This window comes from Thalassophryne amazonica, chromosome 15 (assembly GCF_902500255.1).
Source record: "Thalassophryne amazonica chromosome 15, fThaAma1.1, whole genome shotgun sequence".
In the NCBI taxonomy this organism is placed as follows: Eukaryota; Metazoa; Chordata; class Actinopteri; order Batrachoidiformes; family Batrachoididae; genus Thalassophryne; species Thalassophryne amazonica.
This window is the reverse complement of record NC_047117.1, coordinates 18,819,191-18,842,859: the sequence shown is the minus strand read 5'-3', so window position 1 is coordinate 18,842,859 and position 23,669 is coordinate 18,819,191. Positions and strand designations below refer to the sequence as shown.

Genomic DNA, 23,669 nt, shown 5'->3' with positions numbered 1-23,669 from the left:
AGTGAGAAGAATAGGAAGCAAAACAGTTGCTGGTTTAGTCTGCAGTCACCACGCTACTATTCAGAATTGAAGCATCGCAAACACTCGCCAATATAGACGTCTTTTGATGGTAGGTTAATAAAGTAAAAAAAAAAAAAAAAAAAAAAAGAAACGCACGTGCGAAACAATTATATTTATTTATTTAATTCATTTGTTCTTTTTTTGAACACAGATGGATTTACGTCGATATTTTAGTTCTGTGCAGCCAAAAAACACAGGTCAGAATGAAGAGGGGGCAGAGAGAGAGGGACAGTCCAGCACAGATGAGCAGGCAACCACACAGGACCAGGCCAAGTCAGCGTCAGAGCAGCCAGCCTCCACAGGAACAGAGCGACAAGCCAGCCCAAAAAGAAAGAGTTCTGAAAAATCAGACTATGAAGCAAAAAGAAAGCGCACATTTGTGGTTTCATGGACTAAGGAATTCCCTTGGCTGGAATATGATAAGGTGAACAAAACAATGTTCTGTCAAGTGTGTCGTCAATTCCCTACAATTTCTGACTCCAACAATGCTTTTGTACTTGGTACTAGTAATTTAAGGAAAGACCCCATCAGAACCCATGACAACTCCCTGTCACATAAGAAGTGCATTAGTGCCCAGTCTGCAGCTTTATTCCCAGAAGAGACACCAATTGCAAAAACCATACAACACATGAACAAAGCACAGCAGGATATAATGACTAGACTTTTTAGAACAGCATTTTATGTTGCAAAAAGTGAATTGCTAATGGCAAAATTTGGCAGTCTTTGCAAACTTCAAAAAGCAAATGGCATAGATGTAGGTTCTACTTACCACAATGACCATGCCTGCAGAGATTTTATTAGGGCTATAGCAAAAACCTCTAGAGACCAGATTCAAAAAGATATCAAAGACAGCAGGTTTTTGTCTGTGCTCGCGGATGGGAGCACAGATGCTGGGGTTATTGAACAGGAGCTGGTTCATGTTAGATATGTAAAGGGAAATGGTGACATATCTACCTACATGGTGAAATGCCAACCAGTCAGAAGCTCAAATGCTGCAGGGGTTCTAGAAGCCATTGATGAAGCTGTGGACCATGTAGGCATCAGGGCAGACACTTGGGAAAAAAAAGTGGTCTGTGCCAATTTTGATGGTGCTGCTGTAATGATTGGAGACAAAACTGGAGTAGCTGGGCGGCTCAAAGAAAGGGCACCTCACATCATTACTATACATTGTGTGGCACATAAATTAGAGCTGGCAGTGCTGGACAGTATTAAAGGATGCGAGTACCTAGCAAAATTTGAAGACACACTCAAAAGCATCTTTAAGATGTATTATTATTCGCCAAAAAAGAGAAGGGAACTGACTGAAATAAGTGAAATACTCAATGAAAAACTGGCACATTTTAGTGGCCTAAAAAGCACCCGGTGGCTGCCAAGCAGGCTGAGATGTCTAAAGGCTGTGGAAAAAAACTACACTCAAACAGTTACCCATTTAGAAAACATGTCAGGAGGAAGTGGTGTTACACCAGAAGATGCTGCAAAAGCAAAGGGGATTGTGCAGGAGATGAAAAGTGAGAGATTTGTTAGATTTCTGCATTTTATGTTAGATTACAGCACAATCCTTTCCAAATGCAGCACTGAAATGCAGCATGACAAACTGAGCATTATGCGAACAAATCAGTTAGTTGAGAGCACAACATCACACCTAATCAGCCTTAAAACCAAGCCAGGTGAATTTCAAAGATCCCTGGACACCAAACTCACAGTAAATGATGATGAGAGTATTTCTTACAGTGGAACAAAACTCACAAAAAGCCAGCGACCTGTTAGGGGGGGATGTGAAGACAAGGACAAAAGTGCCATTAGTACACTGTTCTTGAAGATTATTGACAACACAGTTAAGTACATGGACAACCGATTTAAAAATCTTTCTCAAAAACCCTTGTCTTGTTTCCAAGTTTTTGACCCTTCTACTCTTCCCAGCTCAAGACTAGAGCTGTCAACTTTTGGGGATGAAGAGGTTGGACTGTCTTGTCAAACATTTGATACTTTGCTAAATGAGGAGGAAAAAGTCAAAATTCCAGAAGAATGGATGGATCTAAAAATGTGGCTTTCAGCACACCGTGGTAGCAAACTAGACACCTTGTACAAAGATCTCTTATCTGAGAATCCTGAAAACCTGTCCCATGTGTTGTTGTTAGTGAAGTTAATGCTGACACTAAGTCCATCAACAGCCATTTGTGAGAGAGGATTTTCCTGCACGAACCGTGTGAAAACAGTATACCGCACAAGTCTCCAGGCTGAAACACTGAATGACCTTATGCACATCTCCATAAATGGGGAATCAGTGGAATCCTTTTGTCCTGAGACAGCAATTCATTTCTGGGTGTTGAGCACAAAGGGCACAAGACATATTGTACACAAAACAGGAAAGACAGTGAGCAGAGAAGAGGAGACTGTGGCACAAGAGGAAATGTCTGAAGATGATGAGACTGTTCCCTCAACAACTGGCATTTTCTAATTTGCCAGAATAATCCATTTTCTTGTTCTTGTTCTGTGTTAATAAAAGTTCCAAAAATGTTAATTAGGTTAAATGTGTTTATCACTTGCATTTAAAACATTAAAAACAAAAAATGGGCCAGTTCATTTCATTCGGGCTACCAAAACCTGAAGAGTGCCTGCCCGAAGGGCTACTAGGGATTTTGAAATTTTGCGAGCCCTGTAGGTGTATGTTTCATGTGGTGTATTTCTGTACATACCTAGGGGAGTTAAATCCACTGTCCACAGTGACACTGCTGCTGTCCATGCTGTCCAAACGTGCTGAGTGGGCTGACTTCTGGCTGCTGCTGTTCTCAGTCTCCTTAGGACTGAGTAAGGTCAGATTGGTCTCCAGTTTCCGCTGAAGATCATGGTCCTTCTCCCGTTCCAATAGCCACTGCATGGTTCCCTCCCCTCCACCACCACTGCTTCCACCATTACCGCCCCCTTCCCCATGGTCTTTGCTGTCCTCTGCTGTTGCCAACTCTTTGTGCGAGTCCTCCTCTGCCTCTTCCTCTTCCTCATCGTCTGATACATTATAGTAGTCAAAGGAGGCTGAGGGGACTGTTGGCTCTAAGCAGCCCTGTAAAACTGCAGGTGATGCTGAGGAAGTGGCTGAATTGGAAGGCTGCTGGGGCTCAGGATTGTCTAGGGCCTCTGTTGATTTGGCATGTGAGGCTTTCCGCAATGTGCCAGACTTGGTGTAGCTGCTGTCCACATAGCCTGTGGACAAGGCATTGTGTGGAGGTTTGAACAAAGTGTCCTTGCTGAAGATCTCTTTTCTCTTGATCACCAAACCACCTCCTCCCCCTCCGGGATCCACATTGTGTTGGTGTGGTGTCAAACGGGCACTTTGCACAGGCTCTGGTGTCTGGCTTGGCGTTAGTCGGACCGAGCCGTTCTGTCCCTTTGCTGCCGACAAATCCTCTTTGTACTCCATCGTGTGAGGAGAGGTGAGGTGAGGAGTTTGTCGGTCAGCTGGAGAGCCCTTTCGGAGTCCCCCTGATGAGGTTAATGTGTCATATTCTGATTTTGCCTGAGGCGAAGGGGCAGTTAGGATTGTTTCATTTGACGTATTGCACTGGAAGTACTCATCTGTTGAGGGCTTCGGTGAAAGTCCCATTAGCTCATTGTAAGTTGGCAAGCTGTCTCTGCTTTTGTTCCTCTCCATTGTACTCCGCATCCTGGACTCGTCCAAACTCTCTTTCCCAATTTCAGGCACATTAAAATCTGAGTGGAACTTAGCAGCAGAGAACATAATCCTTGAGTAGTGGGAGGACTTTTGCGTTGCCCGCAGGGTGCCATCATCAGTGTAGTAATGACTACGCTCCTCGACATTGGTTTCAAAGTCTTCTGGGGTACCAATTGGTGGGCCCTTGAGAGAGTTGTCCATGGACCGCGACCGTTCTTTAGCTTGATCTGATCTCTCGTGACGGGACTTCCTATCCTGATTGTGACTGTGACTTCTCTGCACTCTGGACTGGCAAGTCCCACGTGAAGGCTCAGGGAAGGGCATCTCTGTCCTCCTCTTGGCTAGCTCCCCAGACACATCCCACTCAGGTGTAACAGGGCAGTACGATTCAGTAATATTGGGGTTGCTGTGGACCAGGTATGTTGCACCGCCACTTCTCCTGCGTTCCAAAGTATACATGGCCTCTCGAGGCGACCGAACTAACGAGTGACTAAAGAAGCGGTAATCCCTTTCCATGAACACAAGGTCCCAGTTGGAACCCTCAGATGGATCTCCCCTGGAGGTCCTGGGTTTGCTGTGTGAGCGGGACTTACCGTGTGGTGCCCTCCTGTGGCCCCTGCCCCTCCTACTGCGTGCACTGTGCTGGGCTGAAGACCCTGCTTTGTTCTTCTGACTACGTTCTTCCTCCAACCGCTTCATTACAGCAGTGTGCCGTGCCACATTCTCCACGGTTAGGTCTGGGTTTATTCTGCGGATAATCTCCATCTCCACTTCACGAGGAATGGGGGTGGACGGCACATCTTCATCACGAAGGGGCCATTCCTCTGGGGGGAACTGGGCTGAGAAAGTTGCCAACTGCCTCATTTTGTCCTTCTTGAAACTTAATCTAAAGAGTTTGAGTCCAAACCTTTTAGATTGCTTCTCACCAGTTCCACTGCCACCACTTCCTTCTTTCTTTTTGGTAAGAGTGTCAGTTTTATAAGGGAAAGAAGTGATGCTTTTGCTCTTATCGGCTGGCTCTTGAGGTGGAGTCTGGACAGGTGGGGGAGTAGGAAGTGGGGGATGGGGGTATGAGGGTGGTTCTCCTCTGTGCTCCTTGGCTGACGTGTTCGGTGGAGTTTCTCCACTCTTATGTTCCTTGGGTTGTTGTTTACTTTGATGGGAGTCTCCCCTGTGCTCCTTCTGTGACTTACTTTGGAGCACAGAGGTGTGAACTTTGGACGGGTCTTCTCGGAAGGAATTATATGAGTCACTGTGGTTCTTGCGCGCAGGCCGCTCTCTCAAGCAGCCAGGTGTGGATGGTGTGACGTTGCCCGACTGAGGGGAAGTGCATTGCTGAAGTTGCTGCTGCTGCTGTTGTTGTTGTTGTTGGCGATCTGGGAGCCGATCATCCAGATGGTACCACTTGTTGTTGCTTCTGATGAGGGAAGGAGTGATAAAGTAGGTCTGCGGAGTGACAATGAAGTAGCCCTCTGGAGTTGGGTAGATCTTCCTCTCCCGCACCAACATGTTCAGGGTATGTCTCAGAACCTCTGAGCTGGGCGTAGGCACACCTGTGGAAAATAATCAAAGCACAGTTTAATACAACTCTGTTCAAAATAAGTCATTATTAATATTAAGTTTTATTTACTTTAAACTGATAAAACCAAACAAAGTGCAGACCTCTTGGGCCCTCATTTATCAAACTGTCCATAAATGCTGACATATGACCAAAATATATGTATAGTATGTGTGTAAGTACAAAAAAATCTGTACTTATCAAACAGGCACATGCAGATTGTTCACGCTTCAGTATCACTTATTGATAAATGGCACACATTCTTAAGAACATGCTTGCCCACATTCACGGTAATTTGCATTCAGAAACGTCCTCAATTAACCAAATATGGTAACAAAGAGAATCAATTTTTATGAAAGGGTGATCAAAGTACCTATGTGTGGTCATGGGAATGACATGACAAAATAAATGCAGTGACTTGTGGGACTTTAAAGGTTTCTGTTAAGTAATTAAACTCATACCACTTGATGTGACGATTTAGTTATGTTTTGAACAGGTTGTTTAAAAAAAAAAAGACATTTTGAAGCCGTTGTCGCAGACCAAACGGTCCTGCCCCTAAAAAAAATCATTCCACCTTTTGCATCTGCCATTTAGGACCACAGCAGCACGTCTGAGAGGAGTCTCTTCACCCAAAGCAATCAAATGGATTGATTATAAGCCATCAGATGATAAAGGTAAAACCTCTTAAATCATTCTAAAGTGAGTTTTAAGCAGAAACAAGGCAGTTTTAAGCAGAAACTCAATGAAATTCCGCAATGCTTTGAAATGACCAATGCGCAGTGAACGCATTGGTTAGCAGCTCGTTTAGCCGCGGCGCTCTGATCGCTTCCGCCGCCTTTTGTGATGAAATAATGCTAAATTTATGTGGAAATGATTGTTGTATAAAAGCTTTAGATATCTGTCGCTGAGATAGATGATGACTGGAGTGCAATCTGAAGCAGAAACGAGGTGTTAATCCGTGAACCGCGTCATCGGGGGAACCGATTTTTAGGGGGACCGTTCGGTCTGCGACACTGTCACCCTGTACTCTGACAAACATGTCTTTTTTTCTCTCATGTTTTATACCGTACAAAGTAAACAAACATTTAAAAAGTCATCTTAATAATAAAATAAATAATTACTTGCAAGGAGGTATACGTACATGCAACATTTTGTGTAACTCTTCTCATTGGAAAATGTTGAGATCTCACGAGAATTCATGACGAACTTGTGTTGGTTTGAAAAAGCTTGTTTTTATTCTTGGATTAACCACAGGTGCATCCATTTAAAAGAGATCACTTGTTTGAATGTTTCCTTATCTTTTAAATATTTTTAAGAATAATACTAATATGTGTACCATTTGAATGCTCTGAAAAATAATGAAAATGTTTTTTTGCACCCTCCAATTTCTATGAGAGAACAAAGTTTACTAAACAAATACCTCAGTTCCCAGACAACTCCTGGAGATATTTAAATAAGCTGTACCACACCCGTCAGCCACCGCAGCTTAACTAACATAGTTCCACATCCTACCATTCAATGTGATCTGTTTTAAATACCATTAATAACCTTTGTCTAGGCTGGCCTTGGTGTTGCTTGACATTACATCATCGCCCTCTTCGTCTTTACACAAAATTAATGCAACATATGAATCACACGTCTTTTCCAAGCTGACACTGTACAGCAGAAAGACAGACGCAATACAGAGATACTAATTACAAATTACTGAGTGTGTGCTGCCATTTTGGATTTTTATTGGACGTAGCTGACGTCAAAGACTTATGGGACAAAGGAACCTGATCCATGTGGGTGTCTTTTCCTTCATAATCACATCCAGATATTTGTAACTGTCTATTATTAAAAAAACAAAAAACATATTCAATCCTTCTTGGAATTTCTAATAAATGTTAGGAACCTTTAAACCAAGAGTGGTGCTGTTATTTTTTTTTTTAACTGCGTAACACGAAGTTGACCCACAAATAATCAGAAGTCAAGAAAGTGAAAAGTTACTTTCCAAAGGTCACCAATCTAGGAAACATAACAACCTTTTCTCATTTCATAAGCTTCCTAAAAACATACTTTACCAAATCTAAAAAACAAAAAACAACTGAAGAAATTATACAAGTGACCTGACTACTTGCAAAATGTCAAAACTGAACAAAAAATGCCTGTAGACAAAGGGGATGCCACTGAACATGTGCAGTCTGTTTTGTCTGACCAGCAGTGCAAAACACAAAGAGATTCCTTTTATACTGGCATTAAACAGAGAACAGCAGCAAACCATCATGTACACTCATGTTAGGTCCTCAAATATTTAGACAATAACACAATTTTTTTTGTAATTTTCCCACAATACACCATCACCACAATGGAGTTGAAATGAAGCAATCAAGGTGGGATTGAAGTGTAGACTTTCAGCCTCAATTTAAAGAGATTAACCAAAATGATTACATGGACCATTGATGAATTACAGGCATTTTCATACAGAGTTCCTCCATTTTCAGAGGCCCTAAATAAATACACAAACTAGGAGTAGGGATTACTGCTCATACAAATCAGAATTTTTGCACCAGTTTTTTTTTTTAGATAAGTCAGAAGATGGACACATGATTAACTGTTGGTAACTGTATGGTAAAGCTGTCTGGAGTAGGCAGCTCGCAAAAACTGATCATGCAAGGAGACTAGTGAAGGAAGCCACCAAGGCAAGACAACCATGACAACTCTGAAGGAGTTTTAGGCTTCTGTGGCTGTGACTGGAGAAACTGTACTACTACTGCATGTTTGTTTGTTGCACCAGTAATCATAGCGCAAAGAAGGATCTATAAGTAAACAGATCAACTATAGGATCAAGCATGCCATGTGTCTTCTGGCAAACAGTGAGTGAAATTTCATATCTTCTTTTGAAGAAAAGAGCTATGTATCTAAATGGGTATGATTCCCAGAGTGTTAATGTGGTGTTTTTGTTCAACCCCTTGATTTAAGCTGAAACTCCAGACTTTAATCACATCTTGACTGTTTCACTTCAACCCCATTGTGTTAGTGCACAGAGGCAAAATCAGAAAAACCGTGTCACTGTCCGTTTCAATTTTTTTTTCTTAAAAACGGCAGATGTAAGTTTTTCCTGCACTCACTCCTCTTGCACAGGACTTCAGATAGTAAGTCCCTTTGGCTGCTCCCTTGTTTGCACACGGGGTCACCACAGCAAATCCAAGGTGGAGCTGCATGTTGAATTGACACAGGTTTTACGCCGGATGCCCTTCCTGACGCAACTCCACATTACATGGAGGAATGTGGCAGGGGTGGGGTTTGAACCCCTTCTGCACTGAAACCAAGCGCATTAACCACTTGTCCACCACCCCTGCCTGCAAAGGACTTCAGATATGGTCTTTAAAACAAAACAAACAAATTATAATAAAAATTTCTGGGTGTTAACTGCACTAAAACTGCCTTTCCCATAATGCATTTGTGATTCTTCTGAAAATCACAAAGCAATTTGCTGATCACAAGTTTTGGAAATGATAACAATCTGGTGATGTTGCACCCTGTATGTGTCACATTAATGGACAGTGTTATTGGAGCAAATTTTCATATCTCCCGATACTGATAATTAACTCTTAAGTATTTAATCAACCAATACCAATGTTTTCTCAATATAATCTTGCATCCATAAATTTTACAATAAACTATGTACCATTTTCTCATTTGAGATCAAAAGTTGTGCCATTTTCCAAATATTTAGGTACCTGACAGCAGAAATGCGCACCGCAGATTTCTCAACAAAACAGTTGGCCATTTTTTCTCTCTTTTATTTTTTGGTGTTGTGGATAATTTGATCTTTTCACCCCTTCTGTAAATTACTGACTATATAAATTAAGTTACTTTGAATCAAATAATAATTTTTTAAGAAATCATTCATTGTGATTTTCTGCCTCTTATCCAGGTCCGGGTCAGAGTGGCACTAGAGCAAGCAGCTCATCCCACACTTCCCTATCATCCCTGGATCACCACCTTGTTGTGGTGGAGGGGTTTGTCTGCTCTAGTGATCCTGGGGGCCGTGTTGTCTGGAGCATTAGCTCCCAGTAGGGACACCCTTGGCAAACTGATCCCGGGTGAGGAGACGGAAAAAGGACAATCCAATAGGCTCTTTATAACGGGCACAAAAAAAGGACAGAGTCACCTCACTCAGATTGGGGAAACCAAAGCCTCGTTCTGGCCACAGGCCTCGGGGGGGCGTAGCTCGCAGGCGAGCGCTGGGTGGCTGAGTTTACAACCATGGGACGCGGCCAGGCTCAACATGAAAAACAACATAGTGTCAGCTCAAGGAGAGCATAAAGGGTCCGGTGTGCTGTGTGGACAGGGACAAACGCCCACACGGACTGACACCCCGTTTGAAAAAAATCAAAATCAGAAAATTTAGCCTATTGCCATAAAAATATTTTTAAATTATGCCGTTAAATTGAGTAAAATAAATCTTTATGACATTACCTAAGTTTAATGCAAGTACAAAAAGTTTCACAGTCATCCTTTCATATCAGAAAACTATACTGATTTTACAGTTAGATCGCTTTGGAAAACTCAGGAGTTGGACACAAATAACCATCCCTTGGAGTTCAGTTAAGTTAGTCACTAAGAAAAAAGAACGGTACAGTCATATTATTTATTTTAGAGCATGCTGATTCAATCTGAGATTAAAGAACAACTAATAAAAATTCTAAAGATGCCTAAATTGTTTTGTACTTTGATCAGCCGGGATAATAAAATAATATGCTTCAATTCTCCCATGAATCCCCAACTTTTGCATACAGCTGTGACTGTCAGACAAGGATTGATGGTCTCCGTATTTACTATTTCAAGCTTTTGACGATCCAAACGACAGCCACATATTGCATGCTACAAACTGTACTCGAGCTCAGTTCCTTTGTGTCGTCCTGTGTCCTCTTTTGCAGAAGGTGAGACTAGCATACCTGGGAAGCTGGCAGTGAGGGCTCCCCAGAGCCTCCTGGTTCACAGGCTTGTGGGCCGAGTTCATAGCAGAGATAGCCAGGCACAAAATCTCCCCCAGCGGGATGAACTGTGACTGGCTGATAGGCGACATACTGATCGGAGACACATCACCTGCAGGACAAAGCACAAACATGACCGTTAGATTATGAATGAACACCATGCGCAACGTGTCAGGCTATGATGTAATGGTCCAACAGCACGCAGCCTGGAACAGCCCACCCCTCCTTTCTGTGCTTCCTCAGCCTCTCGTAGGTTAGCAAAGCGAGGCAGCTGCTGCAGCAAACGTAGTATGAGATCACTTCAATCTTTGCGAGCTCGCCGTTCGATTTGCACGGTCTTACGAACAGAAGCAGTCCCCGAGTGAATCTTAGTGGGTCAGAAACCATTAGATTTAATATCTAAGCGACTTGAGCAGCAGATACGCTGTTGCCTTTGTTGAATTAAGCAGGCTTTGCTGTCAGCAGCGTGGCACAGTGTGCAGTGAGATCATCCGTCAACCCGCTCGGCCTGGTTTCAAGCTCCTCTGAGAGCAAACATCTGCCCGGCTGAAACGTTGCAAAAGTGCAGTGAATCCACCACTGCAGTGTGTGTGCCGGCACTGACCCCGTCCTCTGACCTAAATGTGGAGATCAATAGAGAACTGTACAATATGATGTCAACACAACAACGACAAAACCTCCATATTTGACTTCCAATCTACTTTCAGAGCTCCAAATGTGAAATGCAGAAGTTGGCAGATTGGAGACTACATTCAGTTTCCATATGGTATTTTGTTTTTAACTTTCACTGAAGGGTGCGTGCATCTTTCTACATCCTAACCAGTCTAGGCTATGAATCAAGTGGTCAGTTAGGCAGCACGATGTCATCTCTGTTTTGTATGACGGCCGCTTAAGCTGTACGTGGCTTTGCATGATGTCAGTCAGTTCTTAGTATGCCTGAAGTAGAAGCTGAGTCAAACAAGCCTGTCACATATTATAGGAGTGTTTTTTGACACATGCACAGAGTAACCCTCCATGAGCATGTGTATCAGGTTGGAGTGTAGGTGTCGCATCCTATAATAAAGAAAACAACAAAATTATGCAAAAAATATAGTAAAAAGGAACAAATTTGCAAAGTAAATTGATTTTCTGTGTAAATATACAGTATTTGTACATGAGGAGAGACCGCCTAAATGTTTAAATAAATCACAGTAAAGCATATAAAAGAGTAACACAGAAATTCATACACTTTTTTGCCAAATGTGTACATATCTCACATATTCCTCCACTGGGATGCTGTGGTGACGTCACCATTAACAAGACAGCAGATTATCTGAGCAAAAAAATAAATAAATAAATAACATGCATCATGAGAATATTTTGCCTGTTTAATCCAAATGAGATGCAATTTTTTATGACTTTATAAATTAGACACGTGTGTAACGGCTCAACCAGCTTTTCTAATTTCCCCTGTTACATTATATGTCTATTTTTTTATATATATAATTTGACACACTGGACAAGGAATAAAAGATAAGTTGAAAGTCCACAACTATTTTCTAAATATCGGCTAGTGTCAATGTTTGAAATGTATCATTGTTTATATTGAGTTTTCAATATTTGCGTTCAAAAATCTCTTTGGGTTCTTTCTGAAATAGGTGAAGTGGGCCAAACTAAAAGGGCGTATACCATATTTAATCCAATCAAATACAATTTGCCATTTGCTGATCCTCCCATCACAGAAAACTACTTTTTGCTGCCATGTCATAGCAGTTAGCGGAGAAGATATGGATGACTGTTGTTTGTTCTGTGTGTTTGCACCACAGAAAAATCTGATCTGTTGTGCCAACCTAAAAATATCTTCAGTTGATAAATGCATTCGATTGATCCAATTAACAAGCAGAAAGTGGCTATTTGTATGTAGCTGTATTAGTATTAATACCAAATTACAAATTCTATACCTAGCGTAACCGTGTGAGGAGTTATTCTTAGAGCTAGGGCTTGAGGTTTAGGGTTAAATTTAGGTTTGGGATTAAGTTTAAGGTTTCTTCACTGGCATGTATGACAACTTCACTCTAAAACCAATTACCAATTGTGGCGTAAATGACTTTTCTCAGACTTTTCAGCCAGCGGCCTGAGCTTGAATCCCAATCATATTATAAACATTTATGTATATCCACAACTTCAATGATTAACTGGCTGTCGTAAAGCTAGAGAATAATACAATACAAAGTATTCTGGAACCACAGAAAGTGTTTAAGATCATCACTTCAAATGGTTATTTAGATAGAAAACAAATATAAAGGTGTGTTCCATCATAATTACAACCAGAAACTCTACCTACAAACAGAATTTGTTATTAATACGGCTACATACATGTAGCCACTGCCCAACAAGTCATATTCACGCTAACTTTTTAATTTAAACAAACTTAATCCAAATGAGTGTGAATCACTGAACCAATTTGGTTAGGTTTTCTCTTTTTTTTCAGACTGGATTATAGTCAAATGTGTGTGAATTTATTCTTTTTCAGGAGGCAGCCAAACAATAAGATTTGCAGGGATGTGCTAATGCTACAAGCTAATGCTACTGTCTCAGTGCTCTAATCCCACTCGTTTTCAAAAATGTCCATCAAACATGCCAAGTTTATAATAGAAAATTCCCTTTACGGGCAAATAATGTCCATGATGCAAAGCAGACTCTGAGTGCAACTTTGCAGCCAATGTGAACAATAATAGGCTTCAGCATGTTAGCATTAACATTACACTATAATAAACCTGACAGAAAGGGGACTCTATATATTTAAGTCCAACACAGTAGCTGTAAAGTGCAAGTTCTTAATCTGCAGAGCAATAATTTAGTTGTTTGGGGAGAGAAAATGCAACAAGGCTGCACGCACAGACTAGGGGGCGCTGTTTTGCACACGAGCATAAGGAGGAGTGTCGCTTTTAAAATAAAATGACAGGAGCTTCACGGTATCACTTTTTTTCCGCCTCCATCGACCCACTTTAGTATCCGCAGGACATTTCTCTCCTAATGTCTGCAGGCAGGTCCAAATCGAACAAGTCACATGACCAGTGACTGACTGATCAGTTTACCCCGCCAACTTCTTTACTCACATGTTTATGCTTTAAGGGCCAAAGCTTTAAACAATTCTATCGCCCTCTTTACCCACACACACACACACACACACACACACACACCACACACACACACACACACACACACACACACACACACACACACACACACACACACACACACACACACACACACACACAGATCAGCTGCGTGCGGAGAAGATGGAGACTCACCTGGCTTGCGGTAACTCGGCGGAGACGGGAGAAATGAGGAGGAGGAGGGGGAGGAAGATGCTGCTTCTGCACACGGATGTCTTTCTCACTCCGGGAGAGATTGTGCTCCAGCGGGTGTTCGCTCGGATCGTTGCTGGGCCAGGCCCGCCGCAGGTTGCTGCTGCGGTTCTTCTTCATAGCGACCCCCTTTTTCTTTTTCTTTCTTTTTTTTTTTTTTACCCCGGCGGACTTCACCCCGGGGCTTCTGGGATGAGGAGGGGGAGGGAGGGAGGGAGGGGGGTGGACTGAGGGGGGGAGGTCGACCCACCTCAGGCTCAGTGCCTCCCCCGCATCAGTGAGAACGTCCCGCTCGAGCGATCACACACCAGACATGGCAGGAAACCAGTGTGCACCTTTACGCACGTCTCATTCACATCCACGACGAAGCTACAAACGGGCGTGTTGGCGCGGTGGGCGGTTGTCATCCGGCAGCTGGGCTCTGCCAGGCTGATCTGCGGCGGAGGTGCAGGTGACTGCGCACGGCATCACCCTCTCATCGGCATTGGACCCAGCCACCATTTGTAGCATCCCCATTTGCATGCGTACGGAGGCGCATTACGTAGCCGCTCTGATGTGGGAGGAGGGAGCGGGGAGGAGGCGGAGGGGCAGGGGTAGAGAGGAGGGAAATGGGGCATTGGAAGCAAAGGGGGACGGGAAAGACAGATTTGGGGTTCTGCTCGCTCCTTTGACCAAAAGGTAACGGGGGGTGCGAGGAACGTGAGGGATGGGTTGGTACCAAAAAAAAAAAAGAGCGCACGGAGAGGCCCAGTGTTCGACAATACCTTCACCACGGGAGTGCTCGGCCGAGCCCCCCGAAAACAAAAGAGGCCACTTCAAAATCAAAAAAGAGAGCAACGCTCCCTTCACCCCAACGGCCAGTGAAACCTCAGCAGTGCGCCAAGCGCCGGGGACGCCGCGTTCACCTCCATCTTTACCCGATCAAGTACGAGACCCCGTCGTCCTTTCGACAACAGCACATCAGGACAGCAGGGTGGGGAGCATTAAAAACACACACACACACACACACACGCAGAAAGGGGAGAAAAAAAAACACACGAGAGCGTGGAAAATAAACCCAGAGATTCAACGAGCAAATATCCGATCGGACGCGTGCGGCTCCTGAGCGGATCGTCCATTCATTAAGAGGCGCAAACTCCACTCAGCGCGAAGCTCGTTCAGCGCTAACGCTGCAGCTGCTCCCAGCACCACCAGGAAGGGTGTGTGTGTGTGTGTGTGTGTGTGTGTGTGAGCATGTGTGCGGGCGCGCGCGTGTGTGAGAGAGAGAGGGGGAGAGAGAGTGCGCGCGCACGTCCGCCCGCTGCGCGCGATTCTGCGTGAGCATGCGTGCGTCTGCGTCTGGGCGACTGCGAGACAGAGAGATATCAACACGAGCGCACACGAAAGCGCGCATATCCATGCGTCACGTGATGTCCGAAGAATAGTGGAGCTCCCAGTTTTGCCCCCCAGCCTGCCTTCTGGTCCATACACTATTTGAGGGGCCCCAATCTTGTTTTTTTTGAGTTGTGACCTCTGAAAAACAACATTTTAAACTCAAACTATCTGTGACTTTCAAAAAATATATAAAGTCCAGACATTAAGAACTTGAAATTAGAGTGAAAAACACTGGCTCCTCCTCCTGTTTATAACATCTCCTCCCATTTCAAACTATCACTTTTCATTCCCGTATTAACCCTTTCCCACGGTCCCTCTCTGCAGCCCTGTTTTTGCTCACATTTAAAGCTACAGTGTGCATGATTGAGTGCCATCTAGTGGTGATGTGGGAGATTGCATTACACACTCGCTGGATAACAATACGCTTCCCTTTACATTTAGCAAATGACAGAGGCAAAGTGATGACTTGATTTTCAATCAGAGTGGGCGTTTTGCAGCAGCAAGAGACAGCAGTCACTCTGTTGCCGGTTAGGCAGGGCCAAAATAAACCTGAAGTCTATTTTATGCAAATTCTGAGTGACGCAACACAGTGACTGCCAATCAGAGTGAATAGGCAGAGCGGCATCAGATGGTTGTTTGTTCAAACAAAATAATCCAAGATGGCAGACAATGCTCCAAACAGCTATGTTTCTGCATAAATATGTTTCTGATATATTTTGTAAAAGTTAGCAAGAAATAAACACTTCTAAATCTAAAAACTATGTTTGTGAAACCAGATTACACATCTGAAGTGATTTACGGCGATGGAGCAGGCATGCCCTGGGAACGCCACCAAAGCCAACTGCTTGTTGTCATGGCTTGTAGCTAATATGAGCGCGGCATTAGTACGTCTGTTTTTGGCTACTGTATCAATGTGGTGGTCTCCATGAGGGGACCACCTCCATGTAGATTTGAAGGGCTCATTTCTAAGGTTCAGAAAACACCTTGTTGCAGGTTATTATATGCTAATGACCAGATGGTTATGAATGCTATGTTCAACTTCAGCTAATAACCAACTCTAAATCCTACACACTGTATCTTTAAAGTCATCATATTGTGCAAAATCATCTTTCCCTGTTTTACAGTAAAATATGGTTTGGGTTGATGGAACCAACCCCACAAAGTCCCACAGAGACCTTGTGGGGTTGTTTGTGAAACCCGTTCTGTTGATTGATTGACTGACTTTATTCGGATAAAAATTAGGGTAATATGATGGTACAAATATAAGAATCGTACATTTTGTTTAATTAACGCTTTAAGTGTAATCCTCTATTAATTCCAAAGTAGTCGTCAAAAGAAAAACAAGGCATTTGGCAATAATGGTTTGGACATTAAAGGAAAAAAATAAATAAAGAAGAATTAGAAAAGAATTGAGATTGATATGCGAGAAAATAATTACAAACTGGACCTATATAACACAATCTAACAAAACAGCACTAAAGAAATAATAATAATCATAATAATGTAGAAATGAAAAGGATTCTTGTGATCAGCACCAAAACAGTCCCACTGATAAGATTTAACTTAAAATTTGTCTTAGAGTGTTCATGAAAATTCAATAAGGTATGTCTTCTATAATATATTCCAATTCTAAGGTAGAACTCTACTAGTGTATACTAAGGTATACGTATCAAAATATCTATAAAAAGAAGAAGAGTAGAATAGAGTAGAATAGAGTCATGTAGGTGCCTGGTCTTGAGAACCAGGGATGGCAGGTTTACACTTTTTAATATACTGTTTAAAATATTGTACAATATTAAACTACTCCACAGTAAAGAACCACCAAAAGAATACTACAAAAGAAAGATATTCCTCTGCTAGTATATCTTCCTTTTATATTGATAGCTTTCTTGTCAGGTGGGACTTATCGAGTCCCCGGTTTTCCAGTTTGAGACCACTACTCTAACAGTCCCACAATGATAGCCTCACCCCCTCCCTGACGGTGGGAAGAGGGGACTGCAAAAAGGGTTACGTGCATCAGCATGTCTTCTCCCATAAGTAAGTCCTGTAAAGGAATCTTGTTCAGATACTTGTGCCTGGATACAGTGAAGGGGATGAATATGGACCACCAGTCCATCGCAGGTTACTTCCCCAGTCAAGGCCAGTACCTTTACAGTTGGGTGGATGGGAACAATGCAGATGAGCATCTTGTCAAAGGACACATACAGCGGTGACTGGTGGTTAAATAGACAAAAAAAGACTATTCTGAATGAAAACAGTGCATGTAAGTTGGGGACAGTACCTCTGGATTGGCAAACTGGGGTGGTAGTCCCCAAAAGGGGACTGGAGAGTGTGTTCCAATTACAGAGGAATCCCACTTCTCATTCTCAGCCTCCCTGGGAAAGCCTATGCCAGGTTAGTAGAGAGGAGACTTAGATCGTTAGTCGGACCTCAGATTCAGGAGGAGCAATGCGGGTGCCATCCTGGTCGTGGAACAGTGGACCAGCTCTTTACCCTCACAAGGATATTAGAGGGGTCTTAGGAGTATGACCAACCAGTCTACATGTGTTTTATGAACTTGGAAAAGGCATATGACCGGGTCCCTTAGGATATCCTGTAGGAGGTGCTAAAGGAATATGGGGTACCGGATTCACTGCAAGGTGCAATCCGGTGTCTATATGACCAAAGCAGGAGTTGTGTCCACATTCTCTGCATTACATCAGACTTGTTTCCAGTGGGTGTTGTACTCCGCCAGGGCTGCCCCTTGTCACCAATCCTGTTCATGATATTCATGGACAGGATTTCAAGGTGCAGTCAGCAGGGACCAGACGGTGTCCAGTTTGGTGACCTCAGAGTTGCATCTGTGCTTTTTTTGCAGATGATGTGGTTCTGTTGGCTTCATCAGGCACTGACCTACGATGCGCACTGAGCAGGTTTGAGTCCAAATGTGAAGCAACTGGGATGAGAATCAGCACCTCCAAATCAGAGACCATGGTCTTCTGTCAGAAAACGGTGGATTGTCCCCTTTGGGTCAGAGGAAAGTTACTACCCCAAGTGGAGTACTTTATTATCTTGGGGTCTTGTTCACGAATGGGGGTAAGTTGAAGTGTGAGATTGATAGACGGATTGGGGTGGCACCTGAAATCTTACCGGCGCTGTACTGGACTGTTGTGGTGAAGAAGGAGCTGAGCCAGAAAGCGAGGCTCTCAATTTACCAGTTGATTATGCTTCTATCCTCACCTACTATGGTCATGATCTTTGGGTAATGACTGAAAGAATAAGGTCACGGATATGGGCTTTCACTCCTGGGCAGGGTGAGAAGCTCGACTATCCAGGAGGGACTCAGAGTAGAGCCGCTACTTCTTCGCATCGAAAGGAGCCAGTTGTGGCTGGGTGGGCACCTGGTGAGGATAGACCCTGGTCGTCTCCCTAGGGAGGTCTTCCAGACACATCCAACTGGGAGAAGGCCCCAGGGAAGACCTAGGACACACTGGAGAGATTATATTTCCCATCCGGATTGGGAATGCCTTGGGATCTCTCGTTCCCAGAGTTACAGGACTTGGCTGAGGATAGGGAAGAGTAGGGTGAGCTGCTTGCTTTCCTACCACCACAACCAGGTCCCGGATAAGTGATGAAATTGAATGACTGAATGAAAATTCTCTCCACAAAAATCAGCCAGATTCATATCCAGAGTGAAATATTCATTCATTTTCTATACCTGCTTATTCAAATTAAGGGTAAAGGGGGAGCTGGAACCTATCCCAGTGTTCACTGGGCAGGAGGCGGGGCACACTCTGGACAGGCCACCAGTCCATTGCAGAGCAGAGTGCAACTGTTTTAAAAAATAGATCATTTTCTTAGTTATTCACACATCAGGCTATTTTCAACATTTAGAATTCTTTCTCCTACATCTAATACAACGTCATCCATGTCCACATCCAGGTTATATATGTTTTTTTATTTTAAATGGTGATTATCACTGACACTTTGTGCGTAGGGAAGCCAAATGCAAACTCCACATAGAAAGGACCAAGTTAGAAGTGAACCTGGGACCTTCTTGCTGGGTGGAAATGGTGCTAAACATTTTATTGTCATTATATTATTTTGACATTGTTGTCTGTAGGCCTGTAAAAAATAACTATGTTTGTTGGACAGTATACTGACTAAGAAATTATTACAATAAATAATATTATTGTTAGTTTAGATTGAGTTATGCAAGTACATCCCTTTCAAAGTGTAAGTAAGTCCCTTCGGCTTCTCCCTGGTTTTCACTTGGGGTTCACCACAGCAGATCCAAGGTGGATCTGCATGTTGATTTGGCACAAGTTTTACACTGGATACCCTTCGTGACCAAACTACACATTATGTGGAGAATGGGTAGGAGTGGCCTCGAACTGAGAGCCTATCACACTGGAAACAAGCACACTAACCGCTTGGCCACCACCCCAAGATTATTCAGACACTGGAACTAGAAGCTGGAAAAATTTTAAAAGATCCTAAATACATATTCTTCTTGATATCTGTCAACAAAGACTGCATTTAAATAAATAAAGGGTCATAAAACAGTCAACATACCACCTCAGTCACATCAACATGTTTTCATCTGTCATTTGGCTAAATGTCTTCATATAACACCTTACGATTTACACCTCTGATATTACAATTTATGGCAACAACTCACTGTGTTGTACCAAATAGAGCTGTGGAGTGTGGCTTTGAAACATGTCTAAACTGGACTTATCTTTCCAAACTATTGATTAATTATGCAGTTGTTGAGAAAATACCTATTAGCATTGAGTAAAACGTTGGTTACGTTTACATGCCGTTAATATTTGAGATAAGGTCAATATTCCGGTCTCTGAATCATTAGGAATAACCCGTTTACATGCTTAAGCAGACAGTTACTCCTGTATACATGGTCTTTGGTATCATTTGGTATATCCCCATCTAAACAGCGATGCACGTCTTCCACTGGTGCTTGATTTGGTCTGGTGTTTGTGCAAATCCTGCTTCGCGTAACTTTTCGGCCACCTTCTTGTAAATGTCGCTATCTTGGTACTTTCTACCGTCAATAAAAGACATTATATTCATGTCTTTCACGATACTAATGAAGTATTCGGTTTCCTCCTCGCTCCAAAAGTGTGGTGCTGTGCTGCTGCGTCTGGATTTCCCCGTACTTGTTTACCTCTGCTTCTGTGGTGTCCGGTGGGTTGCACGCGCTGCATACAAGTAGTTGCCGTACTCAAAAGACCAAGATTCCTTGTGGATAGGACATGCGCAGAACACAAAATAATGTTCCTTTCTATGGGGATATTCCGATGCATGTTTATATGACCTGATATTCGGGTTAGAAAAGGAGTAACCCAGGGGTCATATTCGGGTTTTTAAAAACCGGAATATGAGCATATTCGGGTTTTTGCGGGTGTTTACATGGCCATGCGTAAACGGGTTATTGCTAATATTCCGGTTATGAAAGGGTTATTGGCTGCATGTAAACATAGTCATTGTCTTCACTTCACCTGCTTCACTGTCACTGCCTGCCTGCGGGAAGCATGGCCAGAAAGAGACAAAAAAAAACATGATTTCATATAAATATTTTTCTGTTCATTTGGGCTACAACCTGTGACGAAAAAAAGGCACAGGTGCTACGCCATGGTAGTAAAAACCAAGCCATTTATTCTGGAATCTTATTGCCAACATTGTTGTGTAAGTAAACAAGTGTAAACATAACAGGCCATATTGAGGTGAAAAAAATTATCGAGGTAGGTGGGCGTGGCCAACAGCAGGTCCTTCCCATTTAAAGCAACAGGTACAGACTCAAGTACCTGTCACCTTTCACACCTGCAGCATAAAACAGCAGATTATATGTCAGATGTGTTCTTACCCACTAGAAACGCTGTTTGGTTTAGGTGAGGGGTTGTGCCTGAGTAGGACAGAGGACATGATGGAAAAAGCCCACTGCGGAAATCGCTCTCTTATCCTTCCTTGGATTTGTTTGGCAACTTCAGTGCTGACGCTTGCCTAGAGAAGTTCGGAAATCTCTGTCCATTCTTTAAATTTAGTTTAAGTTTTTTGCTCTGTTGTATATTTGAAGTATATTTACCCACATGGCAACGGCCACCATACTACACGAAGGTGGACACCGGGGGGAAGGAAGCACACAAGGTGGATATTGCTCCACATTTGGCAGACAAAGTAACGCACATGTTAAACCACAGGTGTTTCGAATTTTCCATAAACTATCCAGCATCTTTGAACTATCCAGCAGGTGGTAGACATGTCTATGGGATATTACATATTTTGCTTTTGGGATTGATCTGACGCATCAAAGTTCACCACAAACTAATCATCTCATCTTCATTATTTGCTGTTTTTTTTTTTTTTATTTGGTCATATTTATCATTTATTTAACCCACTCAATCACTCATCTACATTTCTGCTGCCAGTGCAGAGAACTTTACTGCAATTTGACTCTACAGTTCGAGATTGTTGTTGACGTCTTTGTGCAAATGGCCCTTCTGCTTCGTCATCGGATGTTTATATTGTTCTGGTTTTGTGGCAGTTGCATGATGGAAATCAAATGTCATCAACACGCCCATTTGCTTGCTGTGAATCAGACTTTGCACTTGGGCAAAGTCCGTTTGATTAGAGGTGGGCGGATCGATCCTAATATCAATAATATCGATACCAACGCTGGCATTGATATTGAACAATCCTCGTGTAAAAAGATCGATACCCAAGCTTTTTTTCCTCTCCTGCACGCACTGACTGCTGCACACGCAGATTCATCAAAGTCTACTCTCTGTCTGTAAGAGCAGCACTGCGCTGTGTCACACAACACAGAGCAGCGCAGCCTTGTATTGTGGTTTGTCAGCCCTCTACCTCAGGAGATTTTGTTTTAAGTTGTGTTGAGTGATATTTTTTTTGAACAAAAATGTTGATTGTGATAATAAAGTATTTCGTTGTCACGTACAATGTTTGGTGAAATTCTATCCTAAGTCTTTTGGATCCTTTGGATCTATGAAGCTTAAATATGAAAAAGTATTGGTATCGGCATCGGTATCGGCGATACTGGGCCTGTATTTACTTGGTATCAGATCAATACCAAAATTCCCAGTATCGCCCACCTCTACATTTGAGGTCTAATCCAGCTGATTCGGACATTTGCGTTCCCACATGCAGCTCCTACGGGTCGTGTCTAGACTTGTTCTTAGTTGCAGTGTGTGTGTGAAAGCGGCTCAAAAGACCTGAATATATTCACCACCTCATAGTCAGTGAAGTATTTATGGGAGAAAAACCCCATTATTGTCTGTTTTTAAAACACCTGATGGCTGGTGTATGATAACATGACAAACTAGGACTGCAAGCAGTCATATACGGGCCCTCGTTCCGCGCAACCGCCTACCCAGGCCAGTGGGTGCCCTTGTGACCACATGTGGGCATGTGCATGCAGGGGCAACCACTCATCACACAGTTAAAAGTTTAAACAAATCACACAATGCATCAAGGAGTTATGACATGTTGATTGTTCATCCACTAGGGGGCGCTCGGTGTACAAACAGAGGGGCTGGGTGTGTTCAGGGGCCAACCGTCATCATACATGTGAAGTTTCAAGTCAATCAGGCAAAGCATGAAGGAGTTATCATGACTTGATGTTCCATGGCAAAGGGTCAAAATGGCGGCACCATAGCGGCCACACCCTTCAACATAGAGAAAAGCTTTCGATAACTTTTGGTCAGTATCATCTTTGGATGCTGTCAAAGAAATTTGAAGCGCATTGGACAAAATCCCTAGGAGAAGTTCGTTCAAATACAACATGTGGAAATTACGCCAAACTGAGAAGAAAATTCAAAATGGCCGACTTCCTGTTTGGAATAGACCCATGGTGCAAGAGACTTTTTTGTACGTCTATGCAAGTGACACATGTGTACCAATTTTCATCTCCCTACTCCAAAAAACCCCTATGGGGAGGGGTTTTTGAAAGTTTCAAGGGGGGCGCTATTGAGGCATTTTGCCCCGCCCATGGGCGACGCCCCTATGAATTGTAAGAGGTTGTCGTGCTCGACCTGTGTATCAATTTTCATGATGATATAACAAAATTAAAGTCGTCAAAAGGAAGAACGTAATTTCATGGCGAATGGGCAATATTCGGCACGCTGCCACACGGATGCCGTTACTCGTAACTTCACGGCGATCATCACCTACGTTCACCAAGTTGATCTGCATGTTTTACAAGCGGAAGAAAGATGATGGGGTTAAATATGTGACTTCAGTACCTGTTTAAGTATAATGTTCATATGGCGAAGGGTCAAAATGGCGGCACCATAGCTGCCACACCCTTCGACATACAGAAAAGCTTTTGACAACTTTTGGTCAGAATCATCTCTGGGTGATGTGGAAGAAATCTGAAGTGCATTGGACAAAATCCCTAGGAGGAGTTCGTTCAAATACAACATGTGGAAATCACGCCAAAATGACAAAAAAATTCAAAATGGCCGACTTCCTGTTTGGAGTAGACCCATGGTGCAAGAGACTTTTTTGTACGTCTATGCAAGTCACACATGTGTACCAATTTTCATCTCCCTACTCCAAAAAAACCCCTATGGGGAGGGGTTTTTGAAAGTTTCAAGGGGGTGCTATTGAGGCATTTTGCCCCGCCCATGGGCGACGCCCCTATGAATTGTAAGAGGTTGTCGTGC

The 23,669-nt window shown here is 43.1% G+C and overlaps 1 protein-coding gene and 1 long non-coding RNA gene across 2 annotated transcripts in view; one reads left to right on the top strand and one right to left on the bottom strand.

Annotated features, from left to right (window-relative positions):
* The window catches only part of LOC117525491 (storkhead-box protein 2-like), a 58,907-nt gene that overhangs the window by 21,524 nt on the left and 13,714 nt on the right, over positions 1–23,669 (bottom strand). The window contains 3 exon segments of the mRNA XM_034187348.1: positions 2,757–5,280; positions 10,229–10,248; positions 10,250–10,379. Of these exon segments, the coding sequence (XP_034043239.1) occupies positions 2,757–5,280; positions 10,229–10,248; positions 10,250–10,379 (2,674 nt within the window).
* Positions 384–14,645, top strand: LOC117525492. Its single transcript, XR_004565068.1, has 3 exons — positions 384–395; positions 3,484–3,488; positions 14,350–14,645. It is a non-coding gene; the product is annotated as an uncharacterized LOC117525492 (long non-coding RNA).